This window comes from Callospermophilus lateralis, chromosome 1 (assembly GCF_048772815.1).
Source record: "Callospermophilus lateralis isolate mCalLat2 chromosome 1, mCalLat2.hap1, whole genome shotgun sequence".
NCBI lineage: Eukaryota > Metazoa > Chordata > Mammalia > Rodentia > Sciuridae > Callospermophilus > Callospermophilus lateralis.
In genome coordinates, this window is record NC_135305.1 from 190,233,329 (window position 1) to 190,253,950 (window position 20,622).

Here is a 20,622-nt window from a genome sequence, read left to right on the forward strand (position 1 = left end):
TTATCTTATTTTCAAAAAATTAAGGTAACCCAATAAATATGTACAAAGTAAAATAAAATTTTCAAGTATGTAGAAAATAGTACATTTTATGTTATGCATTTTACTACAATAAGAATACTTGTACATTAAAATCACTAGATAAAATTGAAATCAGAGTAGAAAAGATAAAAACTGGAGCCCCAAAAGGATCTGTACATTTGTTAAAAGGGAAATCTGAGCTTTTCAATGACCAGTTCAAAGTTAAAAACACAATTAAATAATTCCTAAATTTAGTTCTTGGAAAAACAATCAATGGTTTGATGAAACACTGAAGTCCTCCGTTTGAAATTATCAGAATTAAGCATATTAATTTGTGGTGTAAACATGACTATATTCACAGTTAATACGATAAGACAAAGAAATCAAAATAGGATAAATCAAGAAAACAACTTCCACCTTGAAATATAATACAAGTTTTACTCACTGCTTTAAAAAATTTTTCTGATAGCTGACATTTGGACCCAAAACTTTTGGGCTGTAAAGTCATGTTTTCCTTAGTCTGAGAATCAAAAGTTGGATTTTCAATAAGACAATTGATAAAAACCCATATATGGTTTTTCACCTGTGAAAAACAGAAAAAGAAGTCAACATTAAAACTAAAATTATTTAAAAATTCAGCAAAATATATAAAGCAACACTTACTTGAAATGGTTTCACTGATACACCTGCTTTGTTCTTTTTCTTAACTACTTCAATCAGTTTACCAACAACTTGATCTACTACATAATCCACATGCCGTCCGCCCTAAAGAGGAAAAAAAAAAAAAAAAAGACGACAGAATACCAAATCTTCTATAATTAAGGTAGCCAACAACTTCCAGTGATTTCATTTTTCTAGAGAAGTAATATAAGTCTCAGAATAACAATGCCAAATTTTTTAATTAGATATTTTTGGCAACAGCACCAATAAACCAAGGCCAGTTCAAGAGGGGGGCCTTCTATACTTTAGACCAACCAGCTACAAATTGGGAGTTCCCATGACTTATTCAGGTTTGATAATTTGCTAGAATGGCTCATAGAACTCAGAAACACATTTTAGCTTCATTTGGCAGTTTATTTAAAAATATATAACTCATGAATAGCCAATAAAAAGGTACTGGGACAAGGTATGGGGCAGTAGGTGGTGGGTACATCCTCTCCAGAAATGCCACCCTCCCAACACTTCAATATAGACACCAACCTGGGATCTCTGAGAACCCCATTGTTTACAAGCTCTCATCATATAGGTATAATCTTAAACTCAATCTCCAGTCCCTCTCCCCTCCCTAGAAATCAAAAGAGCTAGGGTTTCTAATTAATGTTGTTATTTCAGGCAACTAGCCCTGTCTATGCATCTACCACATGCTGAAATATTAAAAGACATTCCTATAACGCAACATATTTAGGAGCTTTGTGTTAGGAACAGGGACAAAGATCAAATGTTAAAACAAAAAAGTTAACTCCTATCATCCCTACTACTCAGGAAATTACAAATTTTAAGGAGCTCTGTGTCAGAATCAGAGACAAGAATCAAAATGTATATTTCTTATTATTCTATGCAACTATATAAAACTCTACATAGCCAACTCTATTATGCAGTGGAAATAATAGAGTAGGGGCTGGTAGTGTATCTCAGTGGTAGAATTTTTGCCTAACATATAAGAACCTGGGATCCATCCCCAGTACTGCCAAAAAAATTTAAAAATAAGACATGAAAGTGATAATGAAAACGCATATGGTTGGTGGTAATAAGACACATGATTTAAGCCTAGGAATTGTGGCAACCTAGATTGTTATAAATGTAATAGGAGAATTGATAACTAACACAGATTGTTTTTAATCGGCACCCAGTTATAAAGATTCACAAACCATGACTCCTTTGTTAGCTAGGGACAGTCATATGAGACAGTTCTAGCAAGTGAAATGTTAGCAGAGATCCACTAAGCGAGTCTTCTAAAAACCCTATTGTATTTCCAACCAATAGAGAGATTTGGCTCAACTCCATTTTCATCTCCCTAGAACCTAGAAGTGAGGCATAGGGGTACAGCTAGCATCTTGAGGGTGTGAAAATAAAATCACATGCTAAAGGTGACAGAAAAGAAAGCCAGAAGGAACACAGGTCCCTGATGATGTTGCCATGACACATTAGCAGCCTAAGACTGCCTATTCCTAGTCCCTAGTTATCAAGAAAAAATAAAACCTTCACATGTTAAACTCACAGTTTAAGTAAATTTCTATTAATCATAAATGACTCAATTTCTGCTGACTACAAAAAAATGATTCTATTAAAAAATTATACATTAAAAGAAATTAAAATTTTTTTATTCAAACAAGAGTAACAAATCACTGCCTTAAACTATTCCAGGATATATGCTTGTATTGCCCAGAAATTTATTATAGTCAATGAATAATATCTTTTTTTTTTTTTTTTTTGGTGGAAGTGAAACTGGAGATTGAACCTAGGGCCTCACATATGCTTGAGCAAGGGCTCTACCACTGAGTTACAACTGGCACACTAAGTGCTTTTATATGAGAACAATGTCTTTTGATTCCAAAATTCAAAAGCCTACAGAACAAACTTCTTAGAGTGACAAATAACATGTTCCATAATCTGATCTCTCCAAAAATTTATCAATTATTCTATAATATACTCTAAACTCAGAACACAGAAAAGGAATTTGTTATTCTAACTTTCAAAAATAACTATAAATACTAAGCATTTAAATGTAATTCTCAATGGATAGTTAAATAAATTGTAATATATCTATTGTATAAATAAGCTTTCACTTTTATAAGTCAATTTTCTCTAAGAAAAATGGACTTAGTATCTTTTATTTTGTTGTTTTTAATGCAGCATTGTTTACAAATGACCTTGAAACAAAGAATTTGCATACTTACTTTTGTAGTTGCAATACTATTTACAAAGCTGATTTGCTGGAATCCTTTCTCACTCAATGTGAGACAAACATCCCACCTTTCATTTGCAAGTTCATGAATAACTTTCAGGGCTACCCCAGTTTCATCCAATTTGTCTTTCACATAAAGGTCTACATAACTTCGAAATCCATTTACCTATTAATTTAAAAAACAAAGATAATAAACAATACTATATTGGCACCACAAACAGGTGAATGCCATTGGGTACTTTTCATCCTTTCATCTCTTCTCATTTACAATAACTAACCCCACAGGTCCAAAACTTCATGACTTTTCCCTAATCTATTTCTTTATCCCTGATCTTTAAAAATTATTTATTTCTCTGTGTACTTGATAAAGAGGATAAGGGATGGGTAAATTATTATAAAATTTGTCATAATTTAGTTTTTAAAATGACAGAGATTTCCGGTAAGTTCAGACATAAAGAGCTGAAATAGAAGCCATTTCTGACCTTATAAGAAAACAGATTATCAAATAAATTAATTTTTCACAAACCCATCAAAGAATTTAGATCATAGTTTGGAGAAAGACGTGAGTGCAAAAGGTAGAAAACATGCAACTTCAGCAGAGAGAAGGAAATAAGAAAGAACCAAATGGAAATGCTAAATATCCAATATGTGGTAAAAGATATAAAGAACATCTTTGACAGGCTCGTCAGTACAATTGACACAATGAAACAACAACAACAAAAAATAATCAATGAACTTGAAGATAGTACAAAAGGAAGAGAACTGAAATACAAAGAGAAAACAGATGGAATAAAATAAGGAAACTATCCAAGAGGTTGGGATAATACCAAACAATAAAATTTAGACACAATATACTAGAAGGAAAAGAAAGGACAGAAGAAATATTTGAAGAAATGGCTAAAACTTTTCAAAATTAGTGATAGACAACAGGGCTTTGTCAACCCACAATTCTATATCCAGTGAAAATATCTTTTGAGAGTGAAAAAATACTTTCTCAAACAGAATTCATCGCCACCTATTCCACAAGAAGCATTATAGGAAAATCTTCATATAGAAGGAATATGACTAAGATCAGAAACTGAAATTAGATATGGTGGTGCATGCATGTCTATAGTTCCAACTACTTAGGAGGCTGAGACAGGAAGACTGCTTGAAACCAGGAGTACCAGGAAAGCCCCAGCAACATGCAAAACCCTCTCTCTCTCTCTCTCTCTCTCACACACACACACACACACACACACACACACACACAGATCAGAAACTGAAATCTACTCTAAGAATGAGAACACTGGAAACTGAATAAATGTAAAATATAATCTTTTATTGTATTTTTAAGTGCTCTATAAGAAAATTGCTTAAAGCAATAACAATGTCACTAATTTTTTTTTGCCATTACATTTTCAAATATTTCTTCTGCTTCATTCTCTTTCTTCTCTGTCTGGTGTTTACATCCTATGGAAAAGTGAAATCTATGATGAGAATGACTCAAGGAAGGAATGAAGAACCTGGGCTTATACTGTCCTTTCACTAGATATAAAGTAATGCTTAAAGGTGGGCTCAAACCATTGAGACAAGTATGTTTACTATAAATCCTATGGAAATGACTAAAAAGGTCTTTAAAAGTACAAGTAAGTAAATAAAAAAAATAAAAACACAGCATTTTAAAAATACTCATAACCAGAAGACACAATTGGAAGACCAAGCAACAAAGAACAAATTAAAGGAACATAAATCAGCAACATGACAGAATTTAATCCACATAAATCAATAATCACTTTAATCATCTAAACACACAAGTTAAAAGAAAGATTATCAAATTAGATTTAAAATGCAAGCTCCAACTATATTCTAAAATAATACATTGTTATATTTTAAATAGAAGACACTTACAGGCAATTTCTTTCCATTAAACATGACCTTGACTCCTTTACATGAACCAGCCAAATCATATGCTCTTCTGGTCATAAGGGCCACAATATCCTTGTCAAGTTTTTCCATCTTAAATTTAGACAGATCTGGTTGGAATGTTATGCATGTATAATCTTCACCATCAAAATGTTTAATTTTGGCTTCAGAAGTCTTCATCATATTATTCATCCATGTCTTTAAAAGAAAAAATACTCAAATATTTCTATAATGCTTTTACATTTTGTAATACATAAAGACTTGGCTCATGAATACATTCATTTACCAACTATTTCCAACCCTACAACAAATCAAACAAATCCTTGAAACTAATATTAGAGATTTAAAAAATGTTACTATAACAATGTTGAGAATATTAAAAAATTAAAAACATAATGCTTTTTCTGACAAAATTAAATAAGGTTACATAAACTTTCAAACTATTTTTAATGACCTGCCAAAAATTTTCAAATGTAAATTTGAAGATTCAATGAGGAATTTTCAACCATGCTAAGAGGCTGCATTTAAATAAGTCTATAATATATGGGACATTTTTACTAACACTTGACAAGGTTAAAGAAGTCTGTTAAATAAAGCGTTTTGCTTTAAGAGAATAATAGAAAGATCAGCTTATATAAAATCTCCCAGGCATTCTGGTGTCTCTTTACTTTTGTGACTTACTTAACGATTAAAAAAAAAGAAAAAAAGTTACATAGGTATCAGCAAAACAATAAAATTTTTAAATGAAATCCACATTTCTATCATACCTGTTTAAAACTATGCTTGTATTCTTTGCAAGCCGTTTCTACCGTAAATTTTGTACTGAAAATATTACAAAGTTTTGCACCATAACCATTACGACCACCTGTTAAATTAAATGTAAAATATTTAGTGAAAATTATTTTAAAGAAACTTTGCTAATTATCTACCACAGGACAGAATCTAATGGAAAACAGTTCTTATTGTATCTTATCAGTTATTGATTGAATATTTTTAGCATTTTTTTTCACTTAATGAGAACATTAAAATTTAGCATACTCAATAGTATAATTAAGACAGATTATCTTTACTATTTGAAAACAAGTAAGCTTGGTATTTCTTACAACACAGTAGATCTAGGTTAAGTATGACATCAGAACTTTCAATCAAAATCCCTTTTCTACTATCTAAGAACTATCAACCTACTTGAGCAACATAAATAAGAAAACATTTGTTTGATCCCTTTCTACTTTATTTACAGAGTCTAGACTTTTAATTTTGACCCTCTTAAGAAAAACAGTTTAAAAGTAATTTAATATCCCCAGACATTGGCTTATATAATAACAGATTTATATATACAAGTATCATAATAGTCTTGTCTAACTTAAAATTCAAATTGTCAAATTACATTTCCAGCAATTCTAACTTAAGTTAGTGTATTACCAGATTTTTAAAATGTTTTTGACAAAACTATATGACCAAGACAATAGTATATGATAGTATTTTATAAATGTTAATTCTGAAAAGGATTTTCTCACAACAATGCTACACAGGTTTCCTTTCTTGTAATACTTTACATAAAAATAGGAAGGTATGAGATTGTGTTAAGAAAACAGTATTTCTCAATCAAAATGCCATTAAGACTTTACCTGTAACTTTTTTCTCATCATCGTCATAATTGCTGGATGTTAAAAGTTGTCCAAAAATTAAAGCAGGAACATAAACTTTCTCTACTTTGTGTTCCACTACTGGAATGCCTTTCCCATTATTCCAAATGCTTATAATGTTCGACTCACTGTAAATAAACAACCAAGTTTAGAGCTTAAAATTAAACATACATTAATTTCCTTAAAAAGTAATGTTATCCTGAATAAATCTTACTATCTGCAAACCTGATGCCAGTCATTACCAACTTAGCCACTGACTTATCTCAAGAAAATACTTGCTAAGCATACAAATTTCAATCCCTGAATCATAACTCAAACTAGAATCACTAAAATCTATAAGGTAATACTACAAAATTTCTCAGAAAAAATAATTCTTCTCAACCTCCCAGAAAAGACTAAAAGAAATAACACTTTTACAAGAAATCAGTTATAGGCTGGGTACAGTGGCACACACCTATAATCCCAGCAGCTACAGAGATTAAGGCAGGAGGATTGGGAGTTCAAAGCCAGCCTCGAAAAAGCGAGGCACTAAGCAACTCAGTGAGACCTTATCTCTAAACAAAATACAAAATAGGGCTGGGGATGCAGCTCAGTAGTTAAACACTCCCGAGTTCAGTCTCTGATACAAAAAAAAAAAAAAAAAAATCAGCGATAGTTTTCTTTTCATATAAATTAGCCAGAGAAAATGGTTCAATTGAATAAACAGCATAAGAGCACTCTGTTCCATTTGAATTGTTTTAAAATGAATTATTAAATTAGAAAAACTTAAGCAAAAATTACGACTGAAATGAAATTCATCTTAATAAAAATAACATTATTTTATTATATATGTAGTTAAAAAATGACTTTATGGGAGGAAATTCACAAAAGTCAAAATGTTAGTTAAAATTCAAAAATAAAAGAATCTGCAGCTTGTCACAAAATGCATACTGTTATGGTTTGTATACGAGGTGGCCCCCAAAAGCTCACATGTGAGACAATGCAAGAGGGTTCAGTGGGGAAATGATTAGGTTCTCAGAGCCTTAAAGTAATAATCAGTGAGTTAATCCCTGATAGAATTAATTTAGTGGTAACTGGAGGCAGGTGGGGTGTGACTGGAGGAGGTGGGCCATTGGGGGGCATGGCTTTGGGGATATATATTGTATCTGGCAAGTGGAATTTCTCCCTCTTTGCTTTCTGATCATCGTGTAAGATGCTTCCCTCAGCCACACTCTTCCACAACAATATTTTTGCCTCACCTCAAGCCCCTAAGTATTGGAGCCAGCCTTTTATGGACTAAGAGCTCTGAAACCATGAGCCCTTGAACAAACTTTTCCTCCTCTACAGTTGTTCTGGTTGGGTCCTTTAGTCACAGCAGTGAAAAAGCTGACTAAAACATATAGTTACCCATTTTAGGTAAACATAAAATTCAGGGCAGAGATTCAATAACTTCCCATCAATGATTTATAAATAACAACAACAGAAATTTAAAAAGGAGAGGTGTCTCCACCCTTTTTTACTTGGAGTAGCTAATTTTATTTTATATTAAAATAAAAAAATTTTCCAGAAGAGGTAATTAAAAATGAGGTGGTAATAAGAAAAAAACCTTAAATCTCATTGCCATTAAGAACCAAATAAATTTAGTTATGATTTTTGTTTCACTGTTGTGCCCACTCAAAAATGTTTGTTGAGAATTTAAAACGTAATGATAAAAGTACCAGTTACAGAGAAGCACTCTTTGTATAGAATATGTAATAAACTGATAAGCACCAAAGAGTTGTATTATATCTCACTTCTTTTTCATTTTGTTATAAGATTCCTAATCCATTTTGTAAATTCAGTATTGTTCAATTAATGTGGCTAGATCAAAATAAAAGAATTTAATTGGAAAGCAGTATGGAGATTCCTCAGAAAACTGGCAATGGAACCACCATTTGACCCAGCTATCCCACTCCTTGGTTTATACCCAAAGGACTTAAAATTAGCATACCATAGTGACACAGCCACATCAATGTTTAACAGCTTAATTCACAATAGCTAGACTATGAAACCAACCTAGGCATCCCTCAATAGATGAAAGGATAAAGAAAATGTGGTATATATACTCAATGGAATATTACTCAGCTTTAAAGAAGAGTGAAATTATGATATTTGCCAGTAAATGGTTGGAGTCGGAGAATATCATGCTAAGCGAAATAAGCCAATACCACAAAACCAAAGGCTAAATGTTTTCTCTAATATGTGGATGCTAATTCACAATAAAGCAGGGTGGGTGGGTGGGCACTAAGGAAAGATAGTGTTACCTTAGATTAGGTAGAGGGAAGTGATGAGGGATGTGGGGATAGGAAAGATAGTAGAATAAAGTAGACATTGTTACTGTATGTATATATGTGACCACATGACAAATATGATTCTGCAACGTGTTCATTCAGAAAAATAAGAAATTATATCCCATCTATGTATGATATATTAAAGTACATAACTGTATTCTACTTTCATGTATAACTAATTAAAAGAAAAATTTTTTAAAAAGAATGTATTTAAGCAAAGTCCTCAGGTGTCTATCAGAATATTATAATTTTGAATTTTAAAAAAGGTTAAAAGATGGGGCTGGGGATGTGGCTCAAGTGGTAGCGCGCTCCCCTGGCATGCGTGCAGCCCGGGTTCGATCCTCAGCACCACATACAAACAAAGATGTTGTGTCTGCCAAAAACTAAGAAATAAAATATTAAAAAAAAAAAAAGGTTAAAAGATTAACTATTCAATATCTATTATATCTTACTAGCTCACCTAAAACATAATATATGATCAAAGGTATTGTATTTAACTGACAATTTCCTAAATAAGGAAGAAATCTTAATGGATAAAATTTCCTTAAAACAGTCTTAAACTTCTGTAAAACTTTTAAACATACTATACATCTAACCATATCAGTTCTCAAGAATATTTTCACTATAGAGGGATGGGATTGTGGCTCACTGGTAGAGTACTCGCCTAGCATGCATGAGGCACTGAGTCTGATCCTCAGCACCACATTAAAATGTAAAATAAACATATTGTGTCCACCTAAAACTTAAAAATAAATATTTTTTAAAAAAAGAATATTTTCACTATAGAAATGACCCAAATGAAAAAATCAAGACCTTCAGTAAGATAGTCATGTGGTAACATTTTTATATAAGATACAGTTAATTTCATGATATTACCAGATATAGTTTTGCTATATCATTAACCTGAACAATATCATCTGGAATTAAATTACAGACAGTAAGGCTATACCTAAATTGTTAATTCTCCATGTTTATTACAGAAAATTCTTAAAGCCATGTTAGATTTCCAATGAAATTAAAAGAAAGACTAGCTAGGAGGCATGCAGGTAAAAACAGGATAAACAAAAAAACTATGTTTATAATGTAAAACTATGATTACTTTATATCTATTCACCCTTCAAAAAAGCCAACATAAAAATCTGGTATATATTCTGAAAATCAACAGCACCTAATTTGTTAAACCATATCATACATAATGGAAAAATCTGAAGGCTGGTCATAAAACTTAACTCATAATGTACCTGGAATAGCATTAATAGCACTTAGCCTTAAGTCCTGAAGTAAGGGCAGAAAGAAAAGATAGAGTGATTACTTTTGCAGCTAAAATGAGACTATCAAAGAGAAATGGTCTCCAATGGCTCCCATAGGGAAAAAATATGAGGAGAAAGGTTATAAATGACAGGAAAAAAAGATAAAAACAACAAAGTCTGAAGCAAAAGAGAAGCAAAAATGTACTAAATATGTACATTATGCATTTGAGCACTATTCATAAATAGTGCTCAACAACTAAGCATAAAATCTTAACTTGAAATATACTTACGGATCAATAGAAACCTTAATGCAGGTCATATTCTTATCCCTCTGCTTATTGTCAGCAGCATTAACTACAAAATTAAACATATCAATGATAATAAAATTTACAGTTATATAAACAAATATATGAACACAACTGTATGTGTATCACTACTTAATATAAACATCTAAATGGTAATAGTTAATGCAAATTATCATTAACTTCTAAAAAAATCTTGATTTCTAAGTAAGATTTGTATAGTTTCTATCACACCAAATGAATTTCATGTTTTGTACCACACACACACACACGCACACACGCACACACACACAAAGGGAGGATCTGTTTTAATGATATGTAAAAACAAATAAGAGCAAAAACATCTGCACTTAACACCCTACGTCAGGCATAAAAATAAAAATTTGGTTAATTATATTTTATCTTATTTATAAATAATTACTTTCTCTTAATCTCCTTCAATAAACTAGTGATTTTATATGCAGATGGAACTGAAACCAACCAGTTATTTTTTAATTAAAGTCTTCAACACCCTTGGGAATCAAAATGCTAAATCTTACTCACTATAGCTAATGATAAAAATATTTTTGCTTTCATTAATTACTGCCTCAAGAAAATATAAACAAGTTAGTTGTCAAGTTGAACTTTAAACACAGAAGGAATGTGTTCTTGACGAACACTTCGTAATAAACCTAAAATAGTAAAACTAAATGGACAGTCAGGAGGCAAATGTGAAAGTACAAAATGTAACCAGTCTTACTCTCCTTTTCCCAAGGACTAACAGAAAGAAGCTCAGAGAGATCCACACAACCCCAAGATCTGGGAAACCTCAAGTTGTACTAATGAGCAGGCAGAATAATTTCTTGACTAAAGTTTAAGGTTAAAACCATTTCAAAGTATAAGCATTCCTAAGGAGTCAATTATGTAGTCAAACTTCACTCTTAATCATGTGATTTGGAAAAGACACACCATTTAGAACACAGGCTGCTAAACTTGACTGCCCAACAAAAATACTCAATTTGTTGGTGAAAAACACAATTTAAACGTTCCACTTCCAACTCCCAGAATCCACCAAGATCAGGCCCTGTAATTTCCATGTTTAACATGTAACTGTAATGTTAGCAAACCCCAGATGACTACATATATAGGAGCATAAACCAACTATGGGATTACAAATACAACACAATCATTTTACAGATGAACAAAAACTGAGATCCAAACATAAGAAGTATAGCAATATGAAAATACTGGTAGTGGTATAAATTTTCTGGAGAACATTTATATTCATAAAAGTGAGAGATATAACTTTAAATTTTATACTATAAACATAGCTTTATATACACAGGAATATTATGATATTAATAGATGCATTACATCTCAAGCAAGACTCACCCAAAATTTCATCAAAGATCTTATATAAACCTGGAACAAAGGTAACCTCTCTGCAATTCATCCCTACATCTTCATCGTACACCCACATTAACTGCATTGAGAGAAATGCAAACACACCTTTTTACTTCATAAGTTCTTAACATCAATTTTACATAGTATAAATCCACATTCTGTCATTTACTCTATATAAATGGTTAGGTTTTCAAAATAAAGGAAAATATACAATTTCAGGTGTAAATCAAGTTCACTATGCATGTGGAATTCAACCTCAAAATTGAGAAATTGTTCATTTTTTACACATCTATATTCTTATTGATACATAAAATCAGCTTTAATATAAGGCACAAGGACAGGGGACATAGTTCAGTGGGAAAGCTCCATGCATGCATGGAGCCTTGGGTTCCATCCCCAAAACAAACAAACAAAAAGCAACAATAACTATGATGATTCTAGTTTCTCTGTTCAGTGATTTTAATTCTAACCATTCCTATAAAAGATGATAACCCCCAGATCAAATTCCCAAAATCTGGCAATTTACTTGTCTTTTTCTTTAAGGCACTAAGAATCATTAGAAACAGTAGTTAAGCAAAATAGAAAAGTATAAAGAAATATTTACATTTTTACTTTATGCTCTATATTTTTCTATAGTACAGGAAGCACTGAGTGAAATAATATGAACAAAGCATGACTTTGAACTCAAGAGTCTTATGTTAGAGCCCGGTTCTGAGAGATCTGAGCAAGTTAGTTTAATTTATTGAAGTTTCTCTTTCCTCAACTATAAAGATAAAAATATTTACTTCCCCAAATTGTTAGGATCAAACAAATAGTATACGTAGGACAAGTGCATAATGAGCACTAAATAACACTCCCTGGATAAGTTCTAGAAGGTACTACCATTAAAGTAAACCACAGCAAGAACTTATAAACCTTTTAAAAGTTCACATGGCACCATTTTACTCTACACTTCCTTCTTCTGATAGTTTTTATTTACAGGAGGAAAAAAAGACCTAGATCTCTCTCCTTATTTACTCATGATCATGAAGATATGAAATTTGGATTTAAAAAGCCCATTAAATCAGAATAGTTTGATCACTATTAAAAAGTAGATAGAAGTACATATTTCCTGATATCAACAAGTAATTACCTGTGTCAATGGCTCCACTGAACCAATATATGTATCAGGACGAAGGAGAATGTGTTCAAGTTGTGTCTTTTTCTGATACACTCTCTCAACAGACAGCTTCTTTGAAGAATCATTTTTGTTTGCAGTTTCTGATTCCTCTTTTTTTGCAGCATTGTTCTGATCAAAAAGAGTCTAAAATTAACCAAAAAATCATATTTAAATAACCTACCAAGGGGTAAGCTAAAATGTGTATGGACACATAAAATGGTTTTCTTTTTTTATTATTTAAAATGGAAAATTTTTTCAAAATCACTGATGTTTGAGATGTTGTATTCTTTAGAACACAAATCCATCTAGTTCTAATTTTGTTTTTTAAATACAACTTGAAGTGGCAGTTTTGACTGAGCCCAGAATGTGGGTACACACAGTCACCAGAATTACTAGGATAGTCTCCATTTATTCAACTAAGAATACAAACATTACCCAGTTCTGCAAGATAGCAAGTTATGGGGCTGGGGCTGTAACCCAGTGGCAGAGCACTAGCCTAGCACGTGTAAGGTCCCGGATTCAATCCTCAGTACCATATAAAGATAAATAAAATAAAGGCATGCTGCCATCTACAACTAAAAAAAAAAAAAAAAAAAAAATTTAAAGATAGCAAGTTAATTTTTGTATTCTTAAAATTTCTCAAGAAATGTGAGCTAGGTCAGGTTACAATGACTAAATCTGGGTGGCTGGAGGGGTCCCAAAAGCTTCCAGAGGTAGGTTCCCTGCCATTAAGTTATTAAAGTCTCTAGTAAAATGTAGATAAAAATAACCTATGCAAATATTAACCTAAGTAGTTAATAAACACTTGATATGGCAGAAATAACATGGTTTATAAAATCCTTGAATGTCACACATTTATAGATTATGCCACCATCAGCTCTGGGCGCCTCAACCCTGAGACACCCTCTGATTTCAGTTTCTCTGCGAGTTCTAAGAAAACAGATTCTAATGCTAACAATTCCTATAGCAGATGAGGACCCACAAATCAAATTCCTAAGACTAAAAATTTTCCAGTAAAGAATATTCTCCTTCTGGAATTCCCTAATACTAACAAATGAATGTCATTCCACAGAAAGGAGGATATTATGATGGCCTGTATTTTTAGGGTCAGAAAACTCAAGCACAATGAGAACTGACATATTCTCATAAGCCTTTGAACTTCAGTAGAAAAAATACAAGATAAAGAACGGTAGGTAGATTTTGCACATTTAAACAATCAGTATACAACTTGAATCCAATTCCTAGACATAAACATACCATCATCTCCAAAGTTATTATTTTTAAGATGTCATTATATATTTTCTTTTTTTTTTTTGAGAAAGAGAGAGAGAAAATTTTTAATTTTTTTTTTTTTTTTTTTTTTTTTTTTTTTTTTTTTTAGTTTTCGGCAGACAACATCTTTGTTTGTATGTGGTGCTGAGGATGGAACCCGGGCCGTACACATGCCAGGCAAGCGCAGCGCACTACCACTTGAGCCACATCCCCAGCCCAAGATGTCATTATATATTTTCAAAAATAAAAATGCATTATCTTTGACTCAAACACTAAGGAAGTTCAAACATTGACTATAATTTCCTAATGCCATAAATTTAATATTATTTAATAATATTTCAAAATAAGGGTATTATAATTAATTTTATCATATTTTATACCACACTCTTACATATTCTTTCATTTATACACCTACCCATTAATACTGCTGACATCATTTAACATCTTTGGACAAAAGAAAATAATTGTTCATAGTCTATTATTGTCAAGAGTTAAATGATGAACTAGGTAGCCAGAATATGAAATGTATGTTTAAATAGTCTTCAAGTTTCTAATGGTACTCCTTGCTTTTATGACATAAGTTTGTAAATTTATTTATTTATTTATTTATTTTTTTTAAGTTTGTAAATTTATAAAAAATAAATTTAACAATAAAAGCACTTGATTTTTAAAATGGATCTTCAGAATAGCTAAAACAAAGATCACAATGACTAAGATCACTCTTTTTTTAAAAAATATATTTTTTAGTTATAGTTGGACACAGTACCTTTATTTATTAATTTTTACGTGGTGCTAAGGATCGATCCCAATGCCTTGCACTTGCTAGGCAAGTGCTCTGCCGCTGAGTCACAACCCCAACCCATAAGATCACACTCTTTTAAGAAAGTACTAACGATGACGATGACAGGAACTATGGAATCTAAGTTGAGTAACTTTCTACCATTTGAACTTAGAACTACATAAAAGGGCTGGGAATGTGGCTCAGTGGTTAAGTGCCCCTGGTTCAATCCCCGGAGCCCTCCCTCCCAAAAAAAGGAATTACATTTCTAAGTTTTCAATTATTGGCATAAAGGTTAGGGACAAGCCAGGCACAACTATAATCGAAGAGACTAGGGAGGCCAAGACAGTAGGATTGTTAAATTCAAGCAACTTAGAGATGCCCTCTGTCAAAAAAAAAAGGTCTGGGAATGTAGCCCTGTGTTAAAGTACCCCTTGGTTAGACCCCAGTAGCTTATATTCGCCCCCCCCCAAAAAAAAAACAACAACAACAAGGTTTGAGACATACAATAACCATAAGTGAAAGCTTTCTTATCCAGGATACTCCTCCAAAACAAACTCATCATAACAAAATATTTTCAAGATTAATCCAACCAGAGGCTCATTTCTATATAATTTGGATTTTCACATTTTACCTTAATGAGGTACAGTGAAGTGACACATGGGGATGGACAACAGGGATAAAGCCCTACCTCATTCTGTTATCAACAATTTACCCTTTCCCCATGTCCTCCTTTATTCTTTTTAATTGATACATTATATTAATGAGATTTATTAGGCTATATTCCTATAAGCACAGAATACAATTTGCTCAAATCTCCTTCCCCACATCTTCCTTTCAAACAGTCACTACACCTCTTCTTCTCTACACCTGATCCCAAATGGATATATGAGAAAAGGAATGCTTCTATCAAGTTCAGAAAGTGGTTGTTCTTGCAAAGAGGATGTCTCAAAAATCTGAAAACATGTCAGCAAGATAGCAGAGTAGGGAAGCCCAAGACCTTCTTCCTCATGTAAACATGGATTAAACAATATATGAACTACTTGTCTTTGTGAGAATCCAGAAACCACTTAAGAGGTCCTGTGAATACAAAGCCACATCAAAGACCATGATGATCCCACCCTTATCAGCAACGCAAGACTGAGAAGAAACCTCCAACTCCTTCTCCTATGGCAGGAAAGAAGTGGAATGTACAGGCAATGAAAGGGTAAGAGGAGTACTACCCTAGAGACTGGTTTCATCTTTACCTAAATCTAAGGAACAGCATGCTGGGTTGTGAGCCACTGAGAACAAAAGCAGTGATTTGGTGTAGCACCAGAATCTACAGTACCAAAACCAGACACGAGGTGGAGCCCCAGTTCTGTGGTTTATTGCCAGCCTATGCAAAGAAGCACAGTATGACTTACAGACACCAGGGAGTGCTCCTGAGTAAATACAGGCAAACCTTCAACTAAAAGGTTCTGTGCACAGGCCCTGAGAAGACATGTCCAGAAATGGTTTGCACGGTCTCCAGATTCTCTAAATAAAATAATTTAAGATAATGAATATCCCCACACAATGAAAACAGACTGCAAAAAGTAGAGAAGTAGCTGAGTTCTTCAATGCTAAAGTTCCAACAGAAAATAACACGACATACAAAGAAACAGGGAAATACAACCTATTTAAATGAACAAATTAAAGCTCCAGAAACTGATCACTAAAGGATTGGAGACACATGAATTACTAGATAAAGAATACAAAATAACTGTCATAAGGATGTTCAACAAATTAAATGAGCAGATAGACAACTCAAGAAAAAAATTAGCAAAAGAATGCATAAACAAAATAGTAAAATCAACAAAGATTCAAAAACTATTTAAAAAGTCAAATATTATTTTTAAAACTTAAAAATATTATACCTGAACTGAAAATACAGAAATACTTGACAACAGACTTGACCAGGCAAATGGCAAAAACAAAATCAGAACATTTGAAGATAGGAATTTGAAAGCCAGAGGAGGAAAAAAAGAATAAAGAAAAATGAAGAGAGCCTACAGAACTTACAGGCCACCATCAAAAAATATACACATTACAAAAGAAGAATAGAGAAATGGGTAAAGAACCTATTTGAAGAAGTAATGGCAGACAGCTTTTCAAATGTGAGTAGAAAAATGTACATATAAATTCAAGAAGCTCAAAGAATTCAAACAAGGATAAAGCTAAGGAGACCTATATTGAGACACATCATAATATAACTGTTAAAAGTCACAAAGAGAGAATCTTCAAAGCAGTAACAGAAAAAGCAAATCATCATGTACAAGAGAGTTTCTATTAGGTTATCAGCCAAGTACTCAGCAGAAATCTCGTAGTTTTAGAAGGGAGTGAGACAATATATTCAATGTGCTAAAAGATAAAAATTGCCAAGCAAGTATATCTAGCAAAACTGCCCTTCAAAAAAAATGAAAGAGGAATTAAGACTTTTCCAGATAAAACAAATGGGAGGGAATTCATTGCTAGATTTGGGTCTTCCGAGTTGAGGTTAGTTTGAAATTAACTGCTATCCCTAAGACGTTTGATGTAACTGCAATGATAACCATAAAGAAAATATTTATACAATATACATAAAAGAAATGAGAATGTAATTAATACATATCATTATAAAGAAAAATCAATGAAAAAAGAAGGCAGTAAGGGAAGAAAGACAAAAACTACAAGACATTTAGAATAGAACAAATGGCAATAATAAGTGCTTCCATATCAATAATTACTTTTTAAATATTAGTGAATTAAATGCCCCAGTTAAAAGACACAAATTGGCCAACTTGATACAAACATCCAACCATATGCTGTTTACAAGAGACTCACTTTGGGTCTAAAAACACTATAAGGCTATAAGGATGGAAGAAGATATTCCATACACAGGAATCTATTTTGTCTTAATTACGTTAGACAAAATAGATCTTAAAACAAAAACTGTCACAAAAGACAAAGACAAAAGATAATAGTTATAAAAACACATGTTTCTAACATTAGTGTACCCAAATACATGAAACAAAAATTGATGGAACTAAAGGGAGAAACTGACGGCAAAACAATAATGGTAAGAAACTTCAATACCCCACCTTCAGTTATGTATGGAACAACCTGATGGAGGATCAATAAGGAAACAGGACTTGAACAACCCCTACAGACCAATCAGACCTGACAGACATATAAAATACTCCACTCAACAACAGAATACACTCTTCTCCAGTACACACAGAACATTCTCTTAACATGGACAACAAGCTAGGCCACAAAATAAGTATAACAAATTTAAGATTAAAATCATACAAAGTAACTTTTCCATCTACAATGAAATGAAATAGAAATCAGTAATGAAAGGAAAATAGAAAGCGCACAGATATGTGGAAATTAATGCAGTCTTATTCAAACAATGAGTCAAAGGAGAAATCACAAGGGAATTTTAAAAACATATGAAGGTTAATGAAAATAAAACTTAGAGAATGCAACTAAAGCAATACTGCACTTAAAATTAAAAACATCTCAAATAAACAACCTAACATTATACTCAAAGAACCACAAAAAGAAACCAAGTCCAAAAATGTAAAAGAAAATAGTAAAGATTACAGAAGAGATAAATGAATAGAAAAATAGGGGAAAAGTCAATAAGAGTTGGCTTTTTCAAAAGATTAAAATTGATGAACACTTAGCGAAGCTACATTAAAAAGAGATAGATAACACTCAATTACAATTGAAACAAGAGGGGACATTTCTATTGATGTAATGGGGAAAAAAAGGATTCTGAGAGATTTATTTTAACAATTATATGCCAATAGATTGGACAACATAGGGGAAATAGAAGAAGTCCTAGAAGACTGGATTATTAGGAAATAAAAAAAAATCTAAACACACCTAAAGTAAAGAAAATGAAGCAGTCATCAAAACCTTCCAACAAGGAAAAGCCCAGGATCAGATGGCAACCCTGGAAAATTCTACCAAGTGTTAAAAGAATTAACATCAATCTTCCTCAAACTCTTCCCCAGAATCATTCTATAAGACCAGCATTTCTGATACCAAAACTAGAAAAAGATATAAGAATAACTACAATAACTACACACTGATGGATTTCAATGCAAAAATCCCCAAGAAGATATTAGCAAGCTCAATTCAATAACACATTAAAATAGAATAGGTAGCAGAGGAAACCCCAGACCCTCCTTCCTATAGAATAAGAGAAACTATCAGCAAATTATATAAGGAATTAATATTTAGGATATGTAAAGAATTCTATGACTCAATAACAGAATAAATAAATTTAAAAGAATAGGTAAAGGGCTTGAATAGACAAGTCTCCAAATACAAATAACCAACAAGCAAATAAATAGAGACTCAACCATAATAAAATATTATCTCACATCTATTAAAACAGTCAATAGAAAATAACAAATGTGAGAATGTGGAGGTATCAGCACTCTTGTGCACTGCTAGTGAGAATATAAAATGTTGCAGCCTGATAAGTTCTATAAAAATTAAGAATAGGATCCCCATATGACTTAACCATCATTTGGGGATATATATCCAAAAGAGCTCAAAGCAGAATCTCAAAGAAGTACTTGCATACCCCACATTCATCACAGCATTATTCACAATAGCCAGGAGATACAAGCAACTCAAATGTCAATAATGGATAATGGATAAAGTAAATGTGGTATTGGTATGAAGAATAATGGAATATTATGCAGCCTTAACAATAAAATTCTGTTACCTATTGTATATTGTTGACGTTCATGGATATTATGCCAAGCAAAATAAGCCAGTTATAAAAGGACAAACTGTATGATTCCACTTAGATGAATATCAAAGTCCAAATCACAGAAACGGTAAGTAAAAAGGTAGTTAGCAAGGGGTGGAGGAAGTGGTGGCAAAGTTAGTGTTTACGGATAGAGAATTTCAGTTTTGCAAAATAATTTTTTTAAAAAAAAGAGAATTTTTTAAATATTTATTTTGTAGTTTTCGGTGGACACAACGTGGTTGTTTTATTTTTATGTGGTGCTGAGGGTCAAACCCAGCACCCCGCACATGCCAGGTGAGCGCGTTATCACTTGAGCCACATCCCCAGCCCCAAAAATTGTTTTAAAGTTCTGTTGTAAAATAATGTAAATATATTTAACACTATTAAACTCTATATTTGGAAATGGTTATGATAATAAATTTTTTACTATAAAAAATAAAAACATCAAATGTAGTTTGCATTCTCTAATTTTTATTCACAATTTTATCTATGAAGAATATGTAAAATTATAATATAACTGACAATATACTTAAAATATTTTAAGCCAAAATATTTTTCCTAAAAGACATATGTGACAAGCTGTTGTGGGAAACACAAAGAGGTACCTTTCTATTTAAAGTAACAAAAAGTATTAAGGAATACATATTAGTATAATATCATAATAAAATAGATACTTTAAGTTATTTATAGATATCAAATCAACTCTCAATTATGATATTAAAACAATTTCTAAAACGTGATGTAAAGCACTATAAACCTGGATATTTCATTTAGTAAATATTTATAATTGTCATATTAAAAATATTTTTGTAAATTTGAAGCATCTATTGCTATAGCTTTTATATAAATTTACATTAGTAACCAAGTATTTTAAACGGTTTAGCAGTTTATTTAAACTACACTGTTTAGTAAGCAAAATTG

The 20,622-nt window shown here is 32.0% G+C and overlaps 1 protein-coding gene across 3 annotated transcripts in view; it reads right to left on the reverse strand.

Annotated features, from left to right (window-relative positions):
* The window catches only part of Top2b (DNA topoisomerase II beta), a 57,068-nt gene that overhangs the window by 29,800 nt on the left and 6,646 nt on the right, over nucleotides 1-20,622 (reverse strand). For 2 of the 3 annotated variants that reach the window (XM_076842954.1, XM_076842940.1), the window contains exons 2-10: nucleotides 12,851-13,021; nucleotides 11,707-11,797; nucleotides 10,324-10,387; nucleotides 6,457-6,602; nucleotides 5,596-5,693; nucleotides 4,814-5,026; nucleotides 2,916-3,089; nucleotides 682-783; nucleotides 464-601 (exon numbers count right to left, since the gene is read on the reverse strand). In XM_076842954.1, coding sequence (XP_076699069.1) covers nucleotides 464-601; nucleotides 682-783; nucleotides 2,916-3,089; nucleotides 4,814-5,026; nucleotides 5,596-5,693; nucleotides 6,457-6,602; nucleotides 10,324-10,387; nucleotides 11,707-11,797; nucleotides 12,851-13,021 — 1,197 coding nt within the window. The remainder of the gene's footprint in view (nucleotides 1-463; nucleotides 602-681; nucleotides 784-2,915; nucleotides 3,090-4,813; nucleotides 5,027-5,595; nucleotides 5,694-6,456; nucleotides 6,603-10,323; nucleotides 10,388-11,706; nucleotides 11,798-12,850; nucleotides 13,022-20,622) is intronic. The other variant, XM_076842946.2, reaches the window with a different exon arrangement.